The 23199-nt window shown below is 44.4% G+C and overlaps 1 protein-coding gene across 1 annotated transcript in view; it reads right to left on the bottom strand.

The window, feature by feature from the left end:
• The window catches only part of LOC119277794 (probable metal-nicotianamine transporter YSL3), a 109954-nt gene that overhangs the window by 29414 nt on the left and 57341 nt on the right, over nt 1-23199 (bottom strand). The window contains exons 3-4 of the mRNA XM_037559147.1: nt 19474-19571; nt 19257-19391 (exon numbers count right to left, since the gene is read on the bottom strand). Of these exons, the coding sequence (XP_037415044.1) occupies nt 19257-19391; nt 19474-19571 (233 nt within the window). The remainder of the gene's footprint in view (nt 1-19256; nt 19392-19473; nt 19572-23199) is intronic.

Below are 23199 nucleotides of genomic sequence, written 5' to 3'. Positions count from 1 at the left end.
ATCTTGCCTTTGTCATCCTCGAGCTCCATCGCCTAGAAAAAAGTTTCATCTCCTACCCTTCACCTTTGAGAGATGTCCATGGAGGGTTCCCACATGGTAGTGAGGCACTCAAAGGGCAGGCAAAAGGCCACCGCGGGAGAGTGTGAAGGCGGCCGGAGAAAGCCAGAAGTCCGTGAGTACCAGGGGCCATGGCACCCCTCCATCGTCACCAAAGATGACATAGTTGCATGCTGGGACACTCAATACATCCCATCGTTTGAGGTCGCCCAAAGCCGTCTCCACTTGTCAAATGGCCGACGGGTCACTCTTCCATAAGGTCCCCGAGCCCCTCGGCCAGCGAGGGCGTCATATTCATCTCCCTTATCCTCCAAGGTTTGGGATTTCCTATCCATCCCTTCCTCCGAGGACCTCTTTAGTTTTATGGTCTTCGGTTCCACCACCTCGTCCCCAACTCCATCCTCCATATCACATGTTATGTCACTTTCTATGAGTCAATCCTCTACATCGAGCCCATTTTGGACTATGGCTGAAGCTTTTCTGCATCAAGATGCACCCGAGCGACAACAAACCCAGAGAGTGCATGGTGAGGATGATCATTATGATCTCGAGCACCAAGTAGTTGCTGGGAAAATTCATCGAAACAGTGAAGAATTGGTAGGGCAAATGGTTTTATATGACCGAGATGCCAATGGGGAACCAAGAAAGTATCACCTCCGCCTTCTTGGTCTCCAAACTGGAGATGATCTTCTCTTGGAACCCCAGGGAAATCACTTGGTGGGAGGATGAGGTACTGACAAGGCTCATGGGGAGGGTGGATTATTTCATCCAGAAGGCGTCACTTCAAACAACGTCATGCTCCCTGGTGGTATCATGCCCCTCCGAGCCAAGCCCACCTTATGTCAAAGTCCATCAAGGAGAACGATGAGACCTGGACCATCTGGGGTTTCTACACAGGGAAAACTATTGTAGGGATGCATGCCCTCCATTTGACCACCAAGGACCAAACCTATAGGGTCGAGGGGCTGATGTCAGCTACTAGGAAAAACTCCATCCCAACAAGGTCTGACACCCTGTCCATCCCCATCATGAGGTGATTTTAATTTGTGATGTGATGCGGAGCATCCTACGGACATCACCATGTACACCTTCATAGCACATCAAGATCCAAGTGGACCTACCGGACTTAAGGTGAACCCGCTCCTCTTCAAGATTTACATGAATCCATAGGACTTGGTTGCTACCTCACCGTGGATCGGTGTGCATCATTAGGTATGAGGGTGACCGCCACCAAGCAGCTAGGAAGCTTCCCAAAGGCCAAGGACAAGGACCCCAAGCCCAAATGGAGGAAGAAGGAACCCAACAGGAGCTGGACATGAAGTCCCAGGCGACCCCGTGCGCACGGGCCCCCGAGACCCTGTGTCCACGGGCTACACAGGGAGCTGGTGCTGGAGCACCCCGTGCGCATGGGCTTGTATCGTGCCCACGGGAGCCCCGTGCGCACGGGCCCATCAGGATGGATGGCTATGAGCTGTTGTTGGGCCTCCTCTTCGTCCCCTCCATCCACCTACCTATATATTCCGTACCTAGACCATTTGTTTGGGATAGAAAAGTATATGAGATGATTATGTGAGCCCCCCTTGTACCGACTCCTCTAGGAGATCATGTCCTCCTAAGGGAGAAGATCCACTTATGGATACCAAGAGCCCATCTAGGGAAGGATCCCCATCATAGGATCATCAATACCTCTCTCCTCATAGGATTGGGATGAACTAGTATCGTGTATCTTTCCTATGCTATTCTTGAATCATTGCGATCTCTTGTATGATTGGATCTAGCATATGTGTGATTGGATCTAGTCAATTGAGTGTTTCCTCTTGTTTCCTCTCTTGTGTTCTTCTTGTTCTGGGGGATTCCCCCTCCAATTCGTGAAAGATCTCCACTTAGGGTTCCGCCCTACAACATCTTGGTAGTAGAGCCATGCTTTCTGACGAAATTGGAGCCCCCTTCTTAGTTTTTAGCCTAATTTTGCTTGTTCTTGCCCAATTTCGAAAATCCCCACAAAAAGAGCCATACAATTTTTTTTGTGATTTGAGTCTCCTAAGGTGTTTTGGCTACTTAGGGATGGTTACATCTTCATTCACCACCAGACAATTGTATCAGTCCATCGACTACATCCACCACGAGCTTCCACATCGACGACCACCATCCATCCCCAAAATCTCTCAAATTTTGCCCAAGAAATCTCCAATTTCCGCCACAAAATCGTGAAATTTCCACCTACCCCGTGCCCACGGGCCCCCGCGCAGTCCCAGGTGACCCCGTGCCCTCGGTACGTGTACCGTGCGCATGGGGCCCGTGTCCACGGGCCTTGGACCCCGTGCGCACGGCCCTCCCAGTATCAGCCACGTCCACTTTACGTTTTCACCCATAACTTCCACTCCCGAACTTCGATTTGGGTGTTCTTTGGCTCGTTGAAAATCTAGCAACGTGCCCGATCTGCTCATCTTGGTTTTACCACCATTTGACTCCATCAAATTTTGTCCATTTTGGCATCTTTGCCTAGGCCCTCCACCATATCATCCGCAAAACCACCATAGCCTTACGCAACCTAACCCTTTTTGCTCCATATAACATTTGTGGTTATTTGAGTGGTGACTTGAGTCTCCTAAGGTGTTTCGGCTACTTAGGGACGGTTTCTTCTTCATCAACCACCACCACCATTTCCGCATTGCCATCTCCACTTCCACCATTTGAAATTTTCCGTATGAGATTTTGAGTTTGCGGTTTTTACCGTTTCCTAAGGTGTTTCGGCTACTTAGGGACGGGTCTACATCATCTTGGTATCTACATCAAGAACACCACCACTCATCATCGCCTCAAGGTCGTCATCAACATTGACCTCTTCACCATTTTGACACCCTAACCGTAAGCAAGAACGGTAACCTTTATATCATCTTGGTATCGTGGTATCCCATCATTTTACATTCTTGCCATTACATTGTTAACCCCTTAGCCCATTTTGCATAACTTGCCTATCGAGACTAGCCATTTGAGTATTGTCGGCATCGTTACTTGTGCACATTAGTGATCTGTACCTTCCATTGCATAAATACCATATCATATTGGTATCATCTTGGTATCATATCATCTCTTGTGTCACAAGATTGTTCCCGCATATACAAAATCGCTATCTTGGTTTGTGCATTTCGCATAGTGGCCATATCAAAAAAAAAGAATAAGTTTTTAAGAAAAAAGAGAGCAAAGAAGCTTGTAAGCAAGAGCCATAGCATCGCCACATTGCATACCATACTACCATATTGATCATATTGGATCATCGTATGTGAAACACCAGAACATCATACACATAGCATACTTGGGATAGAAAGCTCATACATTTTGCATCTTATAGGTTGTGCACAAGTATCATATCCGCCTATTGAGCAATCGTGCTAGCGTCTCTCTAGAGTTGTGCAACACGAGCATTTTCCGTGGATTCCACATTTTGTGCTCATTCCTTGGTTGCATGACCCCATTTATCTATCCGTGTGTGTGTTTTCATGTGCCACATATTGCTATTGGTCTACTTGTTTTACTTGCGAATTTGTGAATCTTTTCCAACATTATTGACTCTTGTTAACAATTTGCATCAAATTTTTGTGCCACTATCCTCACCGAGCTCCACCATAAGCCTTACTTGTGTAGGTGTGAGAATTGACAAGATCCAGTACCAATTGTGCTATTTCCTTGTTACATTATTGAGTGATCATTGTTCCATCTTCAACATTGGATAAGGTACATTGGTCTAGTTCTTTCCTTTATTCCACTCACATTTGCTCGAGTCTTGTGTTGGATAGTCAAGACATTTCATCTCCGGTCTTCCACGACAACGATGGCGCGAACAACTACATCACCAAAACACCCATCTTCGGACTACAACGGGCAATGCGAGGCATTGAGCGACTCACCATCGACATTCAAAAACGCGAAGCACGGACAAGGGAATACATCGACACCAAGTTGGAAGAACAATTGGATGACATCTGACATGTGTGGGCCAACTACAAGTCTTCTTCCTCTTTGTCATCTTCACGGCGGAGACGCTCAAGTCGCAAGTCTTCGTTATGGCCACAAGATGCAAGTACCACGCGGCACCATCAAGAAAACCTTCATGAGTACAAGAGAAGACCGCGAGACGAGCACTACCACTACTGATCTACGACTACTACCACCACTTCGGCATCTTCGCCTTTCGACGTACGGCATCTTTGCCTACCTCCGATAATTACTGCTACTTCGACATCATCAAGTCCAAGGCGATCACCTACGAGCGAGGGCGACACTTCCATCTTCGGAAGCCCCTCAAGGGAGATGGTTGAGCATGGGATTTTCCCTTCGACCACGGCGACATATGATGACTTGAGTGACTTGTGCCACCTTAGTGAGAGTGAGAGTGACTTCACCACTAGCCCCACATATGACGAGTTGCCACAACTCCCATGTGAGGAGAGCCACAACCCCCACCACTTGAGTGAGATGAGTGACTCCAAAATATGTGAGTTTGAGTGCACCTACCTTGTGGGATTGAGTGAACCACCACATAAAGAGAGTGAGATAGTTGATAGGTCATGTGAGGCCACTTTCAACTCTAACGACTTGACCTCTACCTCTATTGTGTCTTCTCATTTGGTGCTAGGTCCCATTTGTGATGATGCGCTGATCCTCGACGACTTTGTCCTTCGTATGTACAAGATGATGGCCATGGTGGAATACGATGCACCCCCCACATGGTTCCATCACGATGAAGATGACCACTACTTGGTCTTCGACACCTCACCTACACCACACGAGTGGAGCTCCAAAGGTAACATAGGTGATGGTGCTTCTCTTGTCCCACTAGTGGACTATATTCCCAATGATTGCTTGCATGATGTTGACACACCTATTACCATACTTCATGCTAGTGCGACTTCATCATGTCATGACTTACCTATTTATGATAAATATGATGATGAGAATGTTGAGTTGCCTTAGTTGTGATGCTATGATCCATAGGATATCATGTGAAATTTCTTTTGGTCACATCATGTTTGACAATCCATTGAACTTGTCATATCCTATGAGTGAGATATCCCATATTGCATCATTTCAATCTCAACATAGTAACTATGCATGCCCCATTAAAATAAATCCTATTTGCACATATGGCATAGATGATGAGGTGATGGTCATTGGATTTTGTTTCTCTTGCGATGATATTGCTATGCTTCCTTTTCAAAATTTGTGCAATTCATCTCATATGCCATGCCATGAAAATTATTGTGTTTCACATGATTACATCCCTTGTGTGCACCACATGCATACCATTCCTCACAATGCTCTAGATATTGCGAATGATGCGTTTCATCCTTTGAGTCTCCATTATGTTATACATAACAACAAACCTCTCATGATGGATGACATGTTTCTATATCATGCAACTCATTTTATTTGAGCATTGGATATTTTGTGCTAACAAACACAAGCACGTGCGCATCATGATGGATGATGTGTACATCTACCACGCACACACAATTTTCCCTTCGTTTTTGTGTGTGTAGGTAATCATGTATACTCGTCAACCTCTCAATCCCAAGAGTTGACGAAACGAGCTCTTGAGAGCAATGACGATTTGGGATCCTGTGGATAATCCTTCCTACCATTGTATCTAGCAACGACGAAACGAGCTCTTGAGAGCATCTCTTCTACTTCGCTCTCACAAGGCTATGGGCTATCTATCACTTGTTACTTTATGCCCATTGTATCTTGATCACTTTGCATTCTATGCCTCTTTACATGATTTGGCCATGCAATTGTGACCCTTGCTTGCATCTACCCATGATTGATCCTTGTTGCTATTGCCATGTTTATCATGTGCCTCATGCTATTGTTGGTTCTTGTGTTGGGAGAGTCATGATGTTCCATTGCTATTTACCTAGGACTTCTTGCCAATACAATGATGATACCCTCCTCATATCTTGCTTTCATGCTTGTTCTATGTCATGTGAATTATTCATGCCCACTATTTATACACATGACATGCTTGCCATGATTCCTTCTAGTATGTTGCATCTTCGCACTACTAGCTTGCACTCCTTGATCACTATGATTGCCTCGCACATGATGAACAATTTCTCTTTCCATTGTGTTGAGTGCCACGCTATATTCACTACACCCCGTGCACATTATGCTTAGATTGTCTTGCACTTGCCCCATGTGTTTAGACATCTCATTATATTTGGTGTTGTGAATGCTTCATATGCATACCATAGACCATTTGTTGAGTGACTTATGCATGCTTTCTATGAGTTTGAGGTAGATGCTTATTCTCTTGACACACATATTGGCATCGTTACCTCACATCTATATGTTTGTTTCCATGATGTCCTTGATTTCGCTCAATTTATGTGCTTTCATGCCATGTCACAATCCTTTGTTACACCATATGCTATGCATGATGACGACACTTGTTTGGTGAATCACCACTTGAATGCTTGGTTTTGCACTAATTCTAACCACATTTGTTTTTCCAAGTGTTTGTTGTTCGTGCTCCTTTTGAAGGAATCACAAGACAGTGCGACATTGGAGAGTGCACATTTGGAACTACAAGATGACGAATGCTTGGTAACCGTCCACTTATACACGACGCCATCATCTCTTTCCCATGTGATTTGGATTTCGATCTGAGGTCGGATCTTTCCCAAGGGGAGGGGATGATGCGGAGCATCCTACGGACATCACCATGTACACCTTCATAGCACATCAAGCTCCAAGTGGACCTAGTGGACTTAAGGTGAACCCGCTGCTCTTCAAGATTTACATGAATATCCATAGGACTTGGTTGCTACCTCATCATGGATCGGTGTGCATCATTAGGTATGAGGGTGACCGCCACCAAGCAGCTAGGAACCTTCCCGAAGGCCAAGGAGAAGGACCCCAAGCCCACATGGAGGAAGAAGGAACCCAACATGAGCTGGACATGAAGTCCCAGGCAACCCCGTGCGCACGGGCCCCCGAGACCCCGTGTCCACGGGCTACACAGGGAGCTGGCGCTGGAGCACCCCGTGCGCACGGGCTTGTACCCTGCCCACAGGACTGTCGTGCGCACGGGCCCAACTTACCCCGTGCTCACGGGCCCACGAGGATGGATGGCCGTGAGCTTCTGTTGGGCCTCCTCTTTGTCCCCTCCATCCACCTACCTATATATTACGTACCTAGACCATTTGTTAGGGATAGCAAAGTATATGAGATGATTATGTGAGCTTTGCTCCTTGTACTGACTCCTCTAGGAGATCATGTCCTCCTAAGGGAGATGATCCACTTGTGGATACCAAGACCCCATCTAGGGAAGGTCCCCATAATAGGATCATCAAGACCTCTCTCCTCATAGGATTGGGATGAACTAGCATCTTTTATCTTTCCTTTGTTGTTCTTGAATCATTCTCACCTCTTGTATGTTCTTGGATCTAGCATATGTGTGATTGGATATAGTCAATTGACTGTTTCCTCTTGTTTCCTCTCTTGTGTTCTTCTTGTTCTTGGCGATTCCCCCTCCAATTCGTGAAAGATCTCCACTTAGGGTTCCACCCTACAACATGATGCCAGGCCACATAATTTCCTCTCTTCTAATTCATTAATAGGAGTAGTCGGTGTCAATTGGCCATCCCCGTAGCCCGAACACTCCGTCGAGCCCATCCTGGTCGGCCTGCTAACCGTGGAACACTCCATGTCCCTTTTCAAGATCAAGCATACAAAGAACACTAAGGGAATGGCCCATTCAATAGTGCATCAAAGACACCCAGTTGAAGCAAGTAGAGCTCGGACAATGAATCCAACACCAATGACTAGCAATAGGAAACCAGTGGCATGCCACCACCACTTGGAGTCAGAAGGATGAATTGAGTAGTCCTTTCGAACATCAAGGAGCCCACCTCCCCCTCTCAGGGCGTCAATAGCTGAAGGGCTTCCAATAACTAGGCGTTAGGCCTGTCCTTGGTGCTAGACAAACATGATGCCTCTCCTCCCTACGATCCCTCCAAGGAGTCATCATCCTCTAGACAAACCAAACGAGTTGGACCCCAACCCAACACGTGAGATTTTTACGAACCCATGTTCTATGCCTTCATCCTTCAAGCAAGAATTGTCTTAGCATTTACTGCATCTTTTAACATGTGGCAACCCCCGTTGAGGAGGAGGTTACATTGCTTCCTCTGATGTTTCCTCGCATGAAAGTGCGGACGTTACCCCTATCACCCAAGTGGTAGGAACTGCTCCCTCCCTCATCCATACCATGGTGCGAGATGGTGAGACCGCCCGTGCCTCCGACGACTAATGTTGAAGAAGGGACCGATGACATCATTACCGAGGTTGACACCTCGGTCATGGGGGATGAGGATTTGAACCAAGGGGGACATCCTTCCTTTGTCCATGAAGAGAGGTTGGACGCCAGTCCCGCCTCTTCAACTCATGTGAATCTAGAACACCACAAGCAGCCGATGCCTTCCCCACCGCCTACGACTGATGATAGTGCCCCAAGGTCACCCGCGCAAGCCTTACTAATATCCGAGGTTGAGCTGGCTGAGCATCGCCACGACATTGAGGCAGCTCTCATGATCCAAGTCCTCCTCCCTGCGTAGCACGCCAGCCTCCAAGAAGCCTATGGCTAGTTTTCAGTCTGCTGATGTTGGGCTAATGGATGTGTTCTTCTGCCTTGCCGAAGGCATGCAGGTATGTAATATGTTCCTGTCGTTTTTACTTTAATCCGGAGCATGTAAAAGTTCCTAGTAGCCCTCAAGGTTGTCATTGGTAAAGTAACAAAGGACATCGTCAAAACAGGAAGAAGAAAAAGCATAGTTGGATACTACATTGAATAGAAAGTATATACTAATTTAGCAGAGGATGAATGACTTAATACCTCTTGGGATCTTTGAAATAAACACACAGTAGCGCCCAAGCCTTAAGTTGGTTTGGGTCATCGATTCATCAAAACTCCATGCCAAAAAGTGTATTAATTTAAGATTGCACGAATATGTAGTAGCCCCCAAGACTCATGTCGGTTCTTAAAGGAACCGCCATGAGGCCCTCTCCTTCAACTATTGGGCCTCCGGCTCGACCTGAGGTACCTTCCCTTTCACTATATCTCATACATATCTGCTTACACCCAATTTAATATTGTTTCATGTAGGTGCGGATCAGCGCGTGGATGATCTCAAGGCCGAGCTAGACAAGGATCACACCGAGACCAAGCAGCTAAGGGGGAAGGCCCAAGAGAATGGCAACCTACTCCACATGGAGTAGGAGATCCATGAGGCTACCCAGGCAAGGGTGCCCACCATCGAGGGGGACCTTTCCTAGCATGTCACTGAATGTGATGCACTAATGGCTGCCAAGGAAGCAGGCACTACTATAATTAAGCGGCTCAACCAAGAAAATCAGCAAGCAGCCTTTCAAGCTCCTCGGCCAAGGAGGAACTTCAGTAGGCGCTAATACGTCAATTTGCGTCATAATTACATATTGTTCTTTATATTATTTGAATGATATATTTTACAATATGATGCAATTCTAAAGTCTTTTCACTATTAAAATGCAAGATACATCAAAGGAGGGAGATTACTGGAAGCGGGAGTTCCGAGGTGAAAAAGTAACAGCTAAAATGGAAATTCTCCGGAGGTCAAAACAAAGCCAAGATTTTTGGAGAATTATTTTTCAATGTATAAAGAATTGTGGAACAAAAATATGATGGAGGGCCCCCACCAGCCATCCACATGGGGAGGTGGCGCGACAACCCCCAAGGTCATGCCACTTGGTCATCTGGGGCCCTGATGGCTCCCCTCCCGACGTCCTCTGGCCATATATTCCTATTTGTCCTTGAAAAAAATAAGGTAAGTGTTCCGGGACTTTTCACCATCGTCTTGAGGTAGAACAAGAGCAACAACACTTTTGCTCTCCGGCGTAGCGATTCTGTCGGGGACACTTCCATCCGGGCGGGCGAAATGAAAGCATTAGTCATCACCAATACTCTCATCAATTTCAGAATCGTCATCTTCATCAAAACTTTAACCAACATTATCTCATCTATAAACCCTAGTTTCTCTCTTGTGTTCAATCTTTGTATCAAACCTCAGATTGGTACCCGGGGGTGCTAGTAGTGTTCATTACACCTTGTTGTTGATGCTAAATGTTTTATTTTGTGGAAGATTATTATCTTCGGATTGTCTATCATATATTCATACCCACTAATCATGTTTAATAAAATGATTTGCGAGTAGTTCTATTTATTCTTGAGTGCATAGGAGAAGTCTTGGTATTAGTAATCATGTGAAGTTGATCAGCGTTCAATGTTTTTGATATTATGTTGTGTTGTTCTGCCTCTAGAGGTGTTATGTGAACGTCGACAACATGACACTTCACCATCTTTGGGCCTAGGGGAAGGCATCATGTAATTAGTTTGTAGATGATGGGTTGAGGGTGTGATTGAAGCCTAAACCCCAGTTTACAAATTGTTCTTGAGGGGCTATTTTTGATCCATATGTTTAATGCTATGGTTAAATTTATCTTAATTTCTTTGCTTCTATTCGCAGATGCTTGCATGGAGAGTATAATCAGATGTAGATGTTCATTCAAGTGAGAACTATACCTTAGCTCCGTTCCACCCACAGAACACTTATCAAGGCAATGAATGCGAAGTTGATGAATCTTGGTGAAAATAACTTGATGATATTCCCGTGTGTCCTCAAGGGCGTTTTAACCACTATAAGAAGTATCATTGGCTTGTCCTTAGTACAATGAATGATTGTTCCACTTGTTGCACCTTGCTACTTTTGTTTCTTGTTACTTGTTAACAATTATCTTGCTACCAAACTATCTATCAAGACTATCTTATAGCACTTGCAGCGAATACCTAGCTGAAAACTGCTTATTGATTCCTTCTTCTCCTTTCTGGGTTCAACACTCTTACTTATCTAATTGACTATGATCAATCCCTTGTACTTGTGGGTCATTGGGACTTGGAAACAGTGTCTGGTAAGACATATCTCTTGCATTGTATCTCCAGACATCGAGCATTCACCGAGATGATGCACGCTAGCATGCTGCCTTTCTTGATCTCCCATGCAGTGTCGAAGAGGCTTGCTGCTTCAACAACGGGAGCCATGAAGAGATCGACTGGCAACAACAGCTGGTTTGGTTTCAATTTCTGGAATCTACACACAACATCCTCCTCAGGTAAAAGTCGTACCAGATCAAGGAGCTGCAGAAGATGGCACGACCTGCCATGGAGGATATCTTTTGAGCCCTTTCGCAGGGAGCCCATGCTGACAAGATAATTTGAGCTAGCACACTGCCTTCAAGAGAAGTGTAATTAAATCTGGAGGTGGACATAGTCAACATGCCTGGAGGGATCTCGGTAGGCATGGGTAATACTGCAGGCCATTATCCGAAGTAGGAGCTCGATCCACTTGTCCTTTTGACAACAATGGAAAGGAAGTCTAGCCCGATGTCTTCTTCGAGAAGGTGATGCCAGCTGCCCAAATATCCTAGAAAGATTGTAAACTCAAGGCATCCTAGAAAACCTATGAAGGGCACTTTTTATCCTTGGTATGCTGAGCCACGTTTATATAAATATTATGAAGTTCGACAAGCTACTTGTTTAATATTGCTTTTTTGTACAGGAGAATTTAAATTTGCCCATCCTATGTGTCATGCTTTATTTTGGCTTGATCTTAACATTATAATGCGCAGTTGGCCCATCTTCGGCTTCTCCCTCTAAGTTAATTTATTAGAAACACCAGGCAACCTGACCTATAGGGCTTAAACATACACTTGTTAGACAACATGTATGTAATGGAAAGTAAATAGGCCCTGGTTCGATCCATGTATTTGGAACTGTCGATCACAGATTTAGCCATTTCAACTTTTTTAAGAAAAGCTAGCGCTTTACAAAAACAAACCTTGTGTTTGTAAATTTACTACTTCTCCAACTTGAGGTACTTTACCGGTTCAACTAGAAGTAACAATCATAGACGTGCTCCCAGTATGCCCTTAGGCAAGCAAGCGGAAATGTAAGGGTTAAATATAGTAACTAGGCAACCCAGCTATATACCCAAGACACAAGTCAAAATCAATGCATATAATGGCAAAGGTCTGAGGAAGTCATCGATGGCTTCACAGGGCACCTCGATGTGTTGAAGATTGGGTTGTCTTTTGCAGCCCCCACGAACCTGTTGTGGCGCCTGATGGCGTCCAATAAAGTAATCAACCCGAGTGTAGTGAAGTAAATGCATTGATCAAAATTGAATGAGACCAAGAGTGTATTCGTAACCCAAACATTGGGTCTCTCTTTATTCAATATCAGAACAAGGGTGAGCCTAATGATTGACCTAAGCATGAAATAAAGATACATGCTAAACATATTAAAGGTTGTTGGGGCAAAGGTAGCGTTCCAAGATATGAGCTTGTGGAATCATGTCCAATGGCATTGTGTCATTCTGCATGACCATTTTTTCCCATCCCTTGTCCAGGAAAGGGTGGCAATGTCTGATTTTCATCAGCATAGGACTGCCCTTTATTCCCCACCTAAACTGAGGAGTGCTCCTTGTATCAACTTTAAAGATTTTCGTTGTGCTTAGTGTACCACCTGGAACTATGCCGATATGATGCAGGTCATAGGAAACCAAGCTTCGAGCCAACCCCTGATTTCACACCTCATCTGACGAATCTTCACCTTGGTATTGTGCCACTGCTTCATGCATAGCTTTTAAGGATATGGTCCTTGTTATCTTACCTGACATTGGGCGTATTGCCTTGTATCATCATGGTGCACCAGCCTCCACATAATTTTTACTAGAAATTTGTGATCCTCAGGAGTGCACTGGGGTAGATAGAGCGTGTATCCCTATTTATGATCTTGTTCGGCAGGCTCCGAGGTGGCATTCATCTAGTCCTTGGGTGGTGTCTGATTTATGCCGGAGTCATCATCGGATGCACCATGAGTTGACCATTAACATTTAGTGGGATGAGGGCTACCTAATCTAGCCTTTGCCCATGATGCCTCTTTGCTTCTTGCACCTCGGGTGCAAAATTCGCAATCTGCTCTTCAGTTCCAAGTGATCACTCTATGTTGCCATTTACCGTGATGACACCTTTGGGTCCCAGCATAGGCTTTAGATAAGTGTAGTGCGGGATGGCGTAGAAGAGGGAGAAGCTAGTTCTACCTAGGATTGTAGGATACCCACTGCTAAAGGGAACAATATCGAAGATCAAGTCTTCGAGGCAGTAGTTGCTGGGTGTGCCGAACACTACATCCAGGGTTACCCTGCGAGAGCATTGTGACTATATGCCTAGTAGTATACCCTTGAACTTGGTAGTACTAGGTTGGATCTGTGCTGGGTTGATATGCATCTTCTTAATGGTGTGAACATATATATGGTTCAGGCTACTACCTCCATCCCTAAGGACTCGAGCAAAATGAAAGCCGTCAATAATGGGATCGAGGACCATGACTACTGTTCCTCCATGGCAGACACTGGTCGGGTGGTCACACTAATCGAATGTTATCAGTAATTCCGACCACTAGTTATACTTGGGTTTTGCGGGCTCTACATCATACATACCATGGAGCGCACGGTTCCTCTCCGTTTTGGTGACTTGCATAGCATACATCATGTTAACGTATGTTGCCTCTAGAGGGAAATGTTCTGGCCAGTATTGCTCGGCTGGGGTTGGTCTCTATCCCCGTTGTGGTTGTTGCCGCAGGGTTGGCTCTTAGCCTGGTTCTTGATCGTGACCTTCCTACCTTGCTTCATAAACCAGCAATTCCAATTAGTGTGGGTGGCCAGCATCTTGGGTTTTCTATGGATGGCGCATGGTTGATTTGAGATCCTACCGAAGTGTGAGCCACCCCCTCCATGGAAAGATTTCCTTTTGCCATCATTTTCGTGCTGGTTGCTGAATCCGGCGTTAACTTCACCGTCCTTGGCACTACTATCACTTCTACTGCGACGGTTGTTCCGATGGTTACAATGAGGTTTGCTATTCCTGTCACGTACCACAGATGTGTCAGGACCATCATTCCGATGTTGCTTTATAGCAAGCCAGTCCTTGCTAGTGCAAAATTAAGTCATCAGCCGGGTGATGTCTGCCATAGTCCTTGGTTTGACATGCCCAAGTTCTCTAGCTAGCCATTAATTGGTGATATTATGCCAGAAGGATGCGATGGCCTCTACGTCGGGACAGTCCATGATGTGGTTCATCTTTGTTAAGAATCGATTTTGGAACATTCACACTGAATCACTAGGCTTCCATACAATATTGGCCAAGTCATCGGCATTAGGCGACTTCACATAGGTGCCCTCAAATTTGGACTGAAAATCATATTCGATGTCATCCCATTCGTCATTCGAGTCTAGTAGGATAGTACTCAACTTTAATGGCAAGTATTTAAGAGCATGGACATTGTGTCCACCCGTGATTTGGACAGCGAGGAGGAAATCCTCATTCCATACCAAGGGATTTGTGGTACCATTGTTGTGATCAATTTTTATGAGTTCAAACCCGTTCGAGAACTGATGCTCCATGACCTCACCCATGATACATTGGGAGTGAGCAGCTCCTCAGACACGTGAAGTGGCATGATGCACGTATGACATGGATAGAATTTGGTTTTTAGTGTAATCATGTACATCAGTATGTTTGGCCAGCCAGGCTAGGTAGCATGTGTGTCCAGTAGCTGGGCATTGCTTGGATTGGTAAATAGACGGAGGTGGGTTCACGGGCCTTAATGGACTTTTGCCCCTAGAATCCAGCCTATAATCATCACGTTCAGGATTCTGATCTATGCGCCCTATAGCATCGGGAGCATGCTTATCAGTGCCGTCTTGACATTCCGTGACGTGTGGGTCGATTTTTAGTAGCCAATTGGGATCATCGGCCAACTTTTGCCTTGATATGATGCCGTCATTGGCTGCTGCATCCCTCTAATCCATGAGGTTCCTCCATTGGTATAAAGGCTGAATGTTGGATTCTATCCGTGCTAGCCAGGTTTTAAGCACGTCTTTGGCTTGGAAGAGATTGTTTCACTGATCGTTAAGGTGGTCCTCTAAGTCTCAAAGAAGTCAAGATCTCTTCTTTATTCTCTTGGCTATACTCACTTGTCTTATGTGCAATGTGTCATAGTTGGTATTGCCCAGAGATTCTTTGAGGATGTCTTCTTCCTTAGAGCCGATGCTTCTTTCGAGGTCTTCATTGGGATTTTAATCCACCTCCTCTTTGGGATTGTAGCCTCCATCATAATTGTCGCCTCCTTGCCCCATATCGTTGTCTTTACATCGTTATTGTTAGTGTTGATGTCCCCTCCCTTACGAGGAACGACATTTCCCTTTCCACCATCGTTCTTGTAAAGGTTGTCTCCTCATTCTTGGGGGTGTCTACCATGTAGACGTTGTAGTGGTTGTTGCACTCCACTAGCCTTTGTCCTAATGACCAATGGAGAATTGCCCGAGGACTCTCCTACGCCATCATCCATGTGGGTTGCCTCGTCGGATGCGCTTGCAAGGATGTTGGCTAAATCTTCAACGTTGGTGATTACATGGGTGGTGGGTGGGTCGAAAATTCTGACCTCCCCCAGTTTCTCGCCAAATCCGATTGTAAATCTAGTTTTCAACGTCCTAGATCACAAGCCGCTGAAGCCAATCTAATATCTCATTCAGAAGTGCCTTTGTTTCATTCATGGCCCGATCAAGCATCGGGACAAGAGGGAGATTCTCCGAGGTCCAATCTGACATGGACCTAGGTTCTTCACTAGGAACCAAGCTAGATGCCTAGGCATTAGGGGTGGTGCTCTTCCGGCACCTAGATTGACTCCAAGGTTTGGGTCGGTGAGTTGTCATGCTTCTTGATGTGGTGTGACACCCAGTTGGAGAAAGCCAGCTCACTGTGATAATACATGACATACTCTAGGTTGCCAAATATAATGATCTGAGCTGCAGCAAAGTTCTCGACCTAGCCTAGGTGGCCGGTCGGATCTGTGAAGAGGGTGACGCTACCGAAGACAAACATCTGCCTTGGTAGAAAGTCATACTGCTACTGACTTGACCGTTGAACTAGAGCCGTGCTATCGAACTGCTTCGACTACTCAGAGGGACCAGCATGGGCCACCAATGATGGAGTCAAATCCAACAGATCTTGTGGAGGGTGTCTAGAGCGAGTAGCCTTGGTTCGATGGTAACAGAGACACATATATTGATCTACCATGAGATTGCATGTGTACAAAACTTGTCGTCTTTGGTCTAACCTCTCGGCTTATATAGATACCGGGGTAGATAGGGTCTACATAGGTCAGTAGCATTGAAGGATAAATGTGTCGAAGACGACCTCTAAGTCTTGGAGTATGCGCCAAGTCTTCGGGAGATATCCACCTTGGCGCTCCTAGGCCCTTCAAGTGTGGCCCACCGGTTATTTTTCACAGGTGGTCCTCACCCCGACACATATGGCTGGGAGCTAATGTGGCAAGCATCCCCTAGTCCAGGACACAGTCATGCAGTTGGCCTCGATCGACTACATAGTTCGGCTGGTTTGTATATGCTCGTTTGGGTGTATCTTGTGTGTACTACTTGTGTTAAAGAATAATATGTGTAAATTTGAAAGGACATGTTTTTTGAAAAAATACTAGTACCCCATATGTAGTTCATTGTAAAATCCTCTATTTCTCATTTGGTAAACCAATAAAAATAAAAAAATCATGAGAAGTTCACTTCTTTTAAAATGTAGTTTGCCTAGTCTATGCCATGATTTTATACACAAAAAAGTTATCTTAGAAATAATAATTTTAGTTCACGCACATCATTCTCTCACTCCAGACTCATTAAAAATGTTGATAAAAGACCAAACTTTTCATGTAGTTCAACTCAATTCACACCAACTACAATTTTCCCTGTGGGTTTTTTTTGCAGTTCGGTGTTCATTTAAAGAAAGTTCTTTGTCGGTTTAGTGAACTGCGTTTAGCTGAATACTATTAGCGGCCACAGTTCAGTTATCCATTAGATGTCACTCACTATTGATGGGGTTTGTCAAAGAAATGACATCCGCTTTTCACTATTTTAAAATTGCATCTAAGCCATAATGAACTAGAAAGAATGTTCAACATGAAAAGGTTGTGTCTTGTCGATATCTTCTCAAGGTGTGTCATTTGCATCATTTCTACCAACCAGTCAAACATTTCATGTAAATACGTCCACCTCCACTCAAGGGCGCCACACCATATTCAAAATTCATTTAAAACCCTACAGGAACTAAAACAGTGTCTGGCATGAAAAAGTTTTGCCTATTCTATAGCTTTCCTACGCCGTATCACATGCCTCGTTTTGATGAATGATTAAAAACTCGTAACAAAAAATAGAACTGAAAAATGGGATCATGTTATGGCTTATAGATTGACTATTCATCACCCAGTGTGCGGAATAATATATTCTTCACCTGAGGTAATCTTATGATCGTTTCATAAATAAATAGATTAGGAATACAAATAGTTATATTTATATTGATTCATTACAGAAAATTTGGCATAGGAAAACAAATATATAGATCATAAGACCAGAAGATTTGAATTTTATGTATATTTTTACATTATGTTTTTGCATTTGTAACTTTTTGTAACATTAAAAAAATACGGTGATTTTTTTGCGGTACCTTTTTATGTCTGAATAAGACAAAATTTATGGAACATAAAATTACAGGAATTGATGTTAAAATAGAGGGGGCGAAGAATAACTATTCCTCCCCCAGTGTGATGAATAGTCAATCCCTATATTGGGGGCAGTTGATGGGCTGGGTTGGGCTTTGTGGTGTTTTTTCTAAATATCCTCTAGAAAGGCTTTGCACTTGTAGAGTGTTAATACCCATCATTTGGCCAATGTAGATGGTTTTCTAAGAAGTTGTCTAGGATGTTGATTTCATTGAAGATCGCCTAGGACACTTATATTGTTAACCTTGTTATCTAATATTTGGGTTATGTGCTTTACATGTGTATGCTATTTCAAAATTTTGTATAGAGAAATAAGGGAATATTCATTTATAAATTCTGAAGACATGTTGAATTTAAAGCTAATACACCCTTTGGAGTAAAAGTATAACTACTAAAATCAACAATATGTGTTATCATATTTTGGGAAATATCATTATTTATGTATTTATGATACTATTCTCTAAATGGTTGTCATTTACATTTCTATCTATAATATGAAATATGAAGTTGGACAAGACCTAACATGCTCACTAAAGAAGGATCTAGAAAATCACTTGCATCATTATCATTTTGAGGCCTGGTGATTGTGCTAGTCATGGTTTCGTCCCTGTTGTTGGGGTGCAAATTTGGGCATGGACATGGAAGTGACTCAATGGCGATGGAGGCACAACATTGCTCTACACTAGTGGCGCTCCAATAGGAGGATGAATCAGGCTATCCCAATATGAGGTGATGCAGTCCTAGCCATCTCTAGTTATTTCAAAATTTTCATGATCTTTCTTCAACACCCCTCCCTTTCCGAACATCAGGTATTAAAGGGTGTGGTCGTAGTGAATAGATGTGGGGTGGCGAGGTCCTCCACCTACTTTCAGTGTTTTGTCACTTACATGGGTGGGCCTTTGTTTCTATCAAAACTCCGGCTAGCAAGAAGGCTCCAACCAGCAGAGAGGTTGTTCTAAAAATTGTTTCGACAAGAAGTCTGCACCCATGATCTTTCCTTTCTGCTATATCAACCAATGTCGACATGCTTGTGTTGTGCCCTTGGTGAAGGTGTTGGCCTGAAACTCTGCTTTGGGAATGACATCCGAAGTTTGACATTTGGTTGGACCCATCAACATGTGAGCCTCATTTCTTCTTGAAGACATAGCATGCTTTTCATTGGGCCTCGTGTTCTTTTATTTGGTGATTTGTCCCTAGCAATAGATTGTGGTAGATATCAGAGAAGATGACTGTGGTGAGCTAGTTATAGAAGTTAGGTTCGGGTTATTTTCCTTTTTCTTTCTATTAGAATATTTGTTCGGCATCTGTGTTTGGCTTTAACTAGCTTTGTTCAATCGTTAATATTTCGTTGTGACATTAATTAATATAGAGGCTAGGGGTTATCCTCATTTTTGATAAAATGAAACTTAATTAATATTTAATCATGGAGATAGTATGAACATATAACATCTTGTGACTAAATATTTGTAAACATATTTCTTACCTCTTCTTATACATTTCTAGTCCAAACAAGGGAAAGCTTGAAAATCCACAACCTTTTCCTGAAGCGTATAACCATGCGAACGAAGTCCAAGAAAAGCTACCGATGAAAAGTTTAAATATGGTCCCAACTTGCATCCTGGATAAACTATAAAGTTAGTTTCAACAATCCAGAAATAGCAAATTAATTTTGCAGCAAGCAAAGAAACTACTTGACATACTTTGCTACAATAGCTCCCTGAGGGGTGTGAAAACTGTTAATAAGGTGAGCTTGAGCTGTTCCTGTCGGGAATAGTAATCTGTAGTCAAGAATCATCACCTATAACAAAACGACACCAATTATATATGAGTCATAATTCTTAGAAAAAAGAAGTTTATTTTGGTAAAGGGCATGTTTGTCAAATAATATATCGAGGTGATACAAAGGTACTGAGCGACTGCATGGCCTTTGCATAACACGATGCACACAGCCAACACGTCCAATAAAACTGAAAATAATAAAATGTTTTACAACAACAATAAACATTCTAACATAAAATAGGGTAGAAAAAGAAGTAAATATAGTCTTTTCATATTTCTGGTACTTAGAAAGAAAAATCACATCCTCTAATGAACTTCATTGTTCTTCTTTCTCCAACTCACAACCTCGTCTACCGCCATGGCCCCTGGAAAGAAGGAGAAGAAGACCGCCACCGAGCCGCAGCAGGGGCCTTGTAATGCCCCGGATAAAAGTTTCCATATTTGTAACTCTGACTCTTGCCTTTTCTGGAGATGTGATATGATTTTTCCTTCGTGGTTGGGTTTTTTCTTTCGTTTTGTTTTTTGTTCATGTCATGCATTTCATATCATGTCATCATGTGCATCGCATTTGCATTCGTGTTCGTCTCATGCATCCGAGCATTTTCCCCGTTGTCCGTTTCGCAATCCGACACCCCACATGCACCCGGCGCACCCCTCTTGTCTCTTTTCGTGAGCGGGTATTAAACGTTCTCGGAATGGTCTGAGATTTGTCAAATGGCCTTGGTACACCATCGTTAGACCGCATGTCAAATTTCGTTCCATTTGGAGGCCGTTTGATGCCCCAACGGTTAACCGGGTAACCGCAAAAGCCTCTTGTGTATTGCAGCCCAACACCCCTCCAAACCAGCCCAATAACCCATCTAAACAATCTCCATGTCCTCCGTCATCGGTCACGATCGTGTGGGCGAAAACTACACATCATTTGGACACTACAAACTCCCTCTACCTATATAAAGGCCTTCCCCGTCCAAAATCGTAGGCCAAACCCTAGCTTCTGCCTCCCTCCGCGCCATCGGACATGTCCGCCCGCCGGCGGACACGTACACCACCAGCCTCCATGCGTTTCGGTCAATCAGAGGCCGACACGTCCCCACAACCGCTGCCGACCACTCCCGTCGCGCCACGTCAGCTCGCCCGAGTCTCCTCTCTCAACCGCACCCGCCGTGGCCCGCCGAGGCCCGGGTCGGGCCCTCTCGGTCCAACCGTCCACCGCCGCCGGATCCCGCACGCCACCGTGGCTCCGTGCGCTGCCCCGCTGCCCGTTCTCTTGCGCCGCCTCTACCCCGCGATCCACCGCCTGGATCTCCACCGCGCCGCCGCCATCGCGCCCTCCACCTCGGCCTCGCCGGCGGAGCCGCCCGCCGCTGTCGTGTGCCACCGCACCGCCGCCCGCCTCGCCGACCTTGCCGCCTCGCGCCCAGCGCCACTTCGTCGTCTCCTCCACAGCGCCGCCCCATCGCTCGCCGGAGTTCCACTCCTGCCAGATCTTGTCCGCGTGGATGAGATCCACCAGGACACCAATCCAATCGGCGCACCGCACCGGCTCATCTTGCACCCTTCATCCACTTCCTCCCCGAGGTCCAAAATTCTATAGTCTTTTCCTGTCGTCATATTTTTTTTGCCCCCTTTGGCATGCCATAAATCCAGGACCGTGACTCCAAATGATGCATATGATATGTCGTATTGTTTGTCTCGTTGAGCTCTCCATGATAGAAGCATTTACATGCATATTCATGTTCATTATGATGCCATTATCATTTATGCAAGAGTGCTATAAAATGTTAACTGCTGGTACTTATCAATTTATGGTGATTTGTCATTTTTGTTGCATTTGATGTGTGCATCATATGGGCATGAGGTCTACATGTGTTTTGAGATACAACATGCCATCTTTACAAGGGTGCTTGTCTTGTATTTTTGTGATCTATGTGGTGACTAGCACAAGCATGCAAACTAGGCTTCACAATGTTGCTGTTTTCAGGGACTTAGGATTTTTGCTGTCTTTTTCCTGCTGTTATTTTGATGCCATGTAAACTTGATGCTACATACTGATCCATGCTTATTTTGGGATACTTAAGTGAGGATGTTTTGAACATGTGGTTATTATCTATCCATTCATTTCCCTGGATACGATTGTGGAGTGCTCTAGCATGTCACTTTCTTGCTCTACTTTTCCTATAAAATGTTCCTGGCATAGTGTTAACATGTTGATCAATATTGCCATGGTTGTTTCTAGTGATCCATGCATCCTATTAACTTTCTCTTGCCATGGTTAGCTTCATGAACATGTCGTACTGCTATTGGTATGCTTATTTTGTCATGCAATGCTTTGTGGTGAGTGGCATGAGCTCGCGAAGATGCCTTCATAAAACTGCTAATAAATCTTCCTATGTTTACATGGGTGCCATCATATCTTCTGTGCCTTTTTGGATCATAATCAGTAAGGGACTTTTGATCTATGCTTTTAGTATATTCATGGCATGCCTTTGTTTGCTATGATATGTTCCTGTAGCATGTTGTTTGCTTGCTCTAAACATTGCTTCCTGATGCTGTTTATGCCATGTTAGTATTTTCACTAAGTCTGTGAAGCTGGTATCTTTTGCAATTTTGCGATGCTTGTTTGAACATGTTCTGGTGTGATTTAGCCATAGCTCAGTGTTCATGTTTTGTCAAACATCTCTTGTACATCACTTCCATATGCTTCGTTGCTATGTTGAAGTGTCGTGGCTTAGTTTCATGTTTCATTCTAAGTGGCATCGTGCTATTAATCAAAGTTTTGCACCATTCTTGTTTTGCTTGCCATTTGCAAACCGTGCATCCATTTCCGGTGATCTTTATATCAATTTCGACCAAAATAATCTCATCTTTCCAGCGGCATACTTGGTTTTCCAAGTTGATTCCTCGATCATTCTTTCCTTTCCGGAGCACGCATATGCATTGCATATCATGCCACGTATTGCATCATGTTGCTTGTGCATTGCACTGTGATTGATTGATGTTCCATTGCTTGTGTTCATGCCTTGGGTAGAGCCGGGAGACAAGTACATGACCAAGGAACCTGTTGAGTATGCTAACGAGGATCAAGCTTTCAACAACTCTGAGAATTTTGCAGGCAAGATGACCATATCCTCGAAATCACTTCTATCTTTGCTTGCTAGTTGTTCGTTCTATCACTATGTTGCGCTACCTACCACATGCTATATCATGCCTCCCATATTGCCATGTCAAGCCTCTAACCCACCTTCCTAGCAAACCGTTGTCCGGCAATTTTACCGCTTTTGCTCAGCCCCTCTTATAGCGTTGTTAGTTGCAGGTGAAGACGAAGTTTGTTCCATTTTGGAACATGGATATGTTGGGATATCACATTATTTATTATTTAATTAATGCATCTATATACTTGGTAAAGGGTGGAAGGCTCGTCCTTATGCCTGGTGTTTTGTTCCACTCTTGTCGCCCTAGTTTCCATCATACCGGTGTTATGTTCCTTGATTTTGCGTTCCTTACGCAGTTGGGTGTTATGGGAACCCCTTGACATTTCGCTTTGAATAAAACTCCTCCAGCAAGGCCCAACCTTGATTTTACCATTTTCCTCACCACCACCTATACTTTTCGCTTGGGAGTCACGCTCTCGAGGGTCATCTTTATTT

This window comes from Triticum dicoccoides, chromosome 1A (genome assembly GCF_002162155.2).
Source record: "Triticum dicoccoides isolate Atlit2015 ecotype Zavitan chromosome 1A, WEW_v2.0, whole genome shotgun sequence".
NCBI classification, from domain to species: domain Eukaryota; kingdom Viridiplantae; phylum Streptophyta; class Magnoliopsida; order Poales; family Poaceae; genus Triticum; species Triticum dicoccoides.
This window is presented reverse-complemented; position numbering and strand designations above follow the sequence as displayed.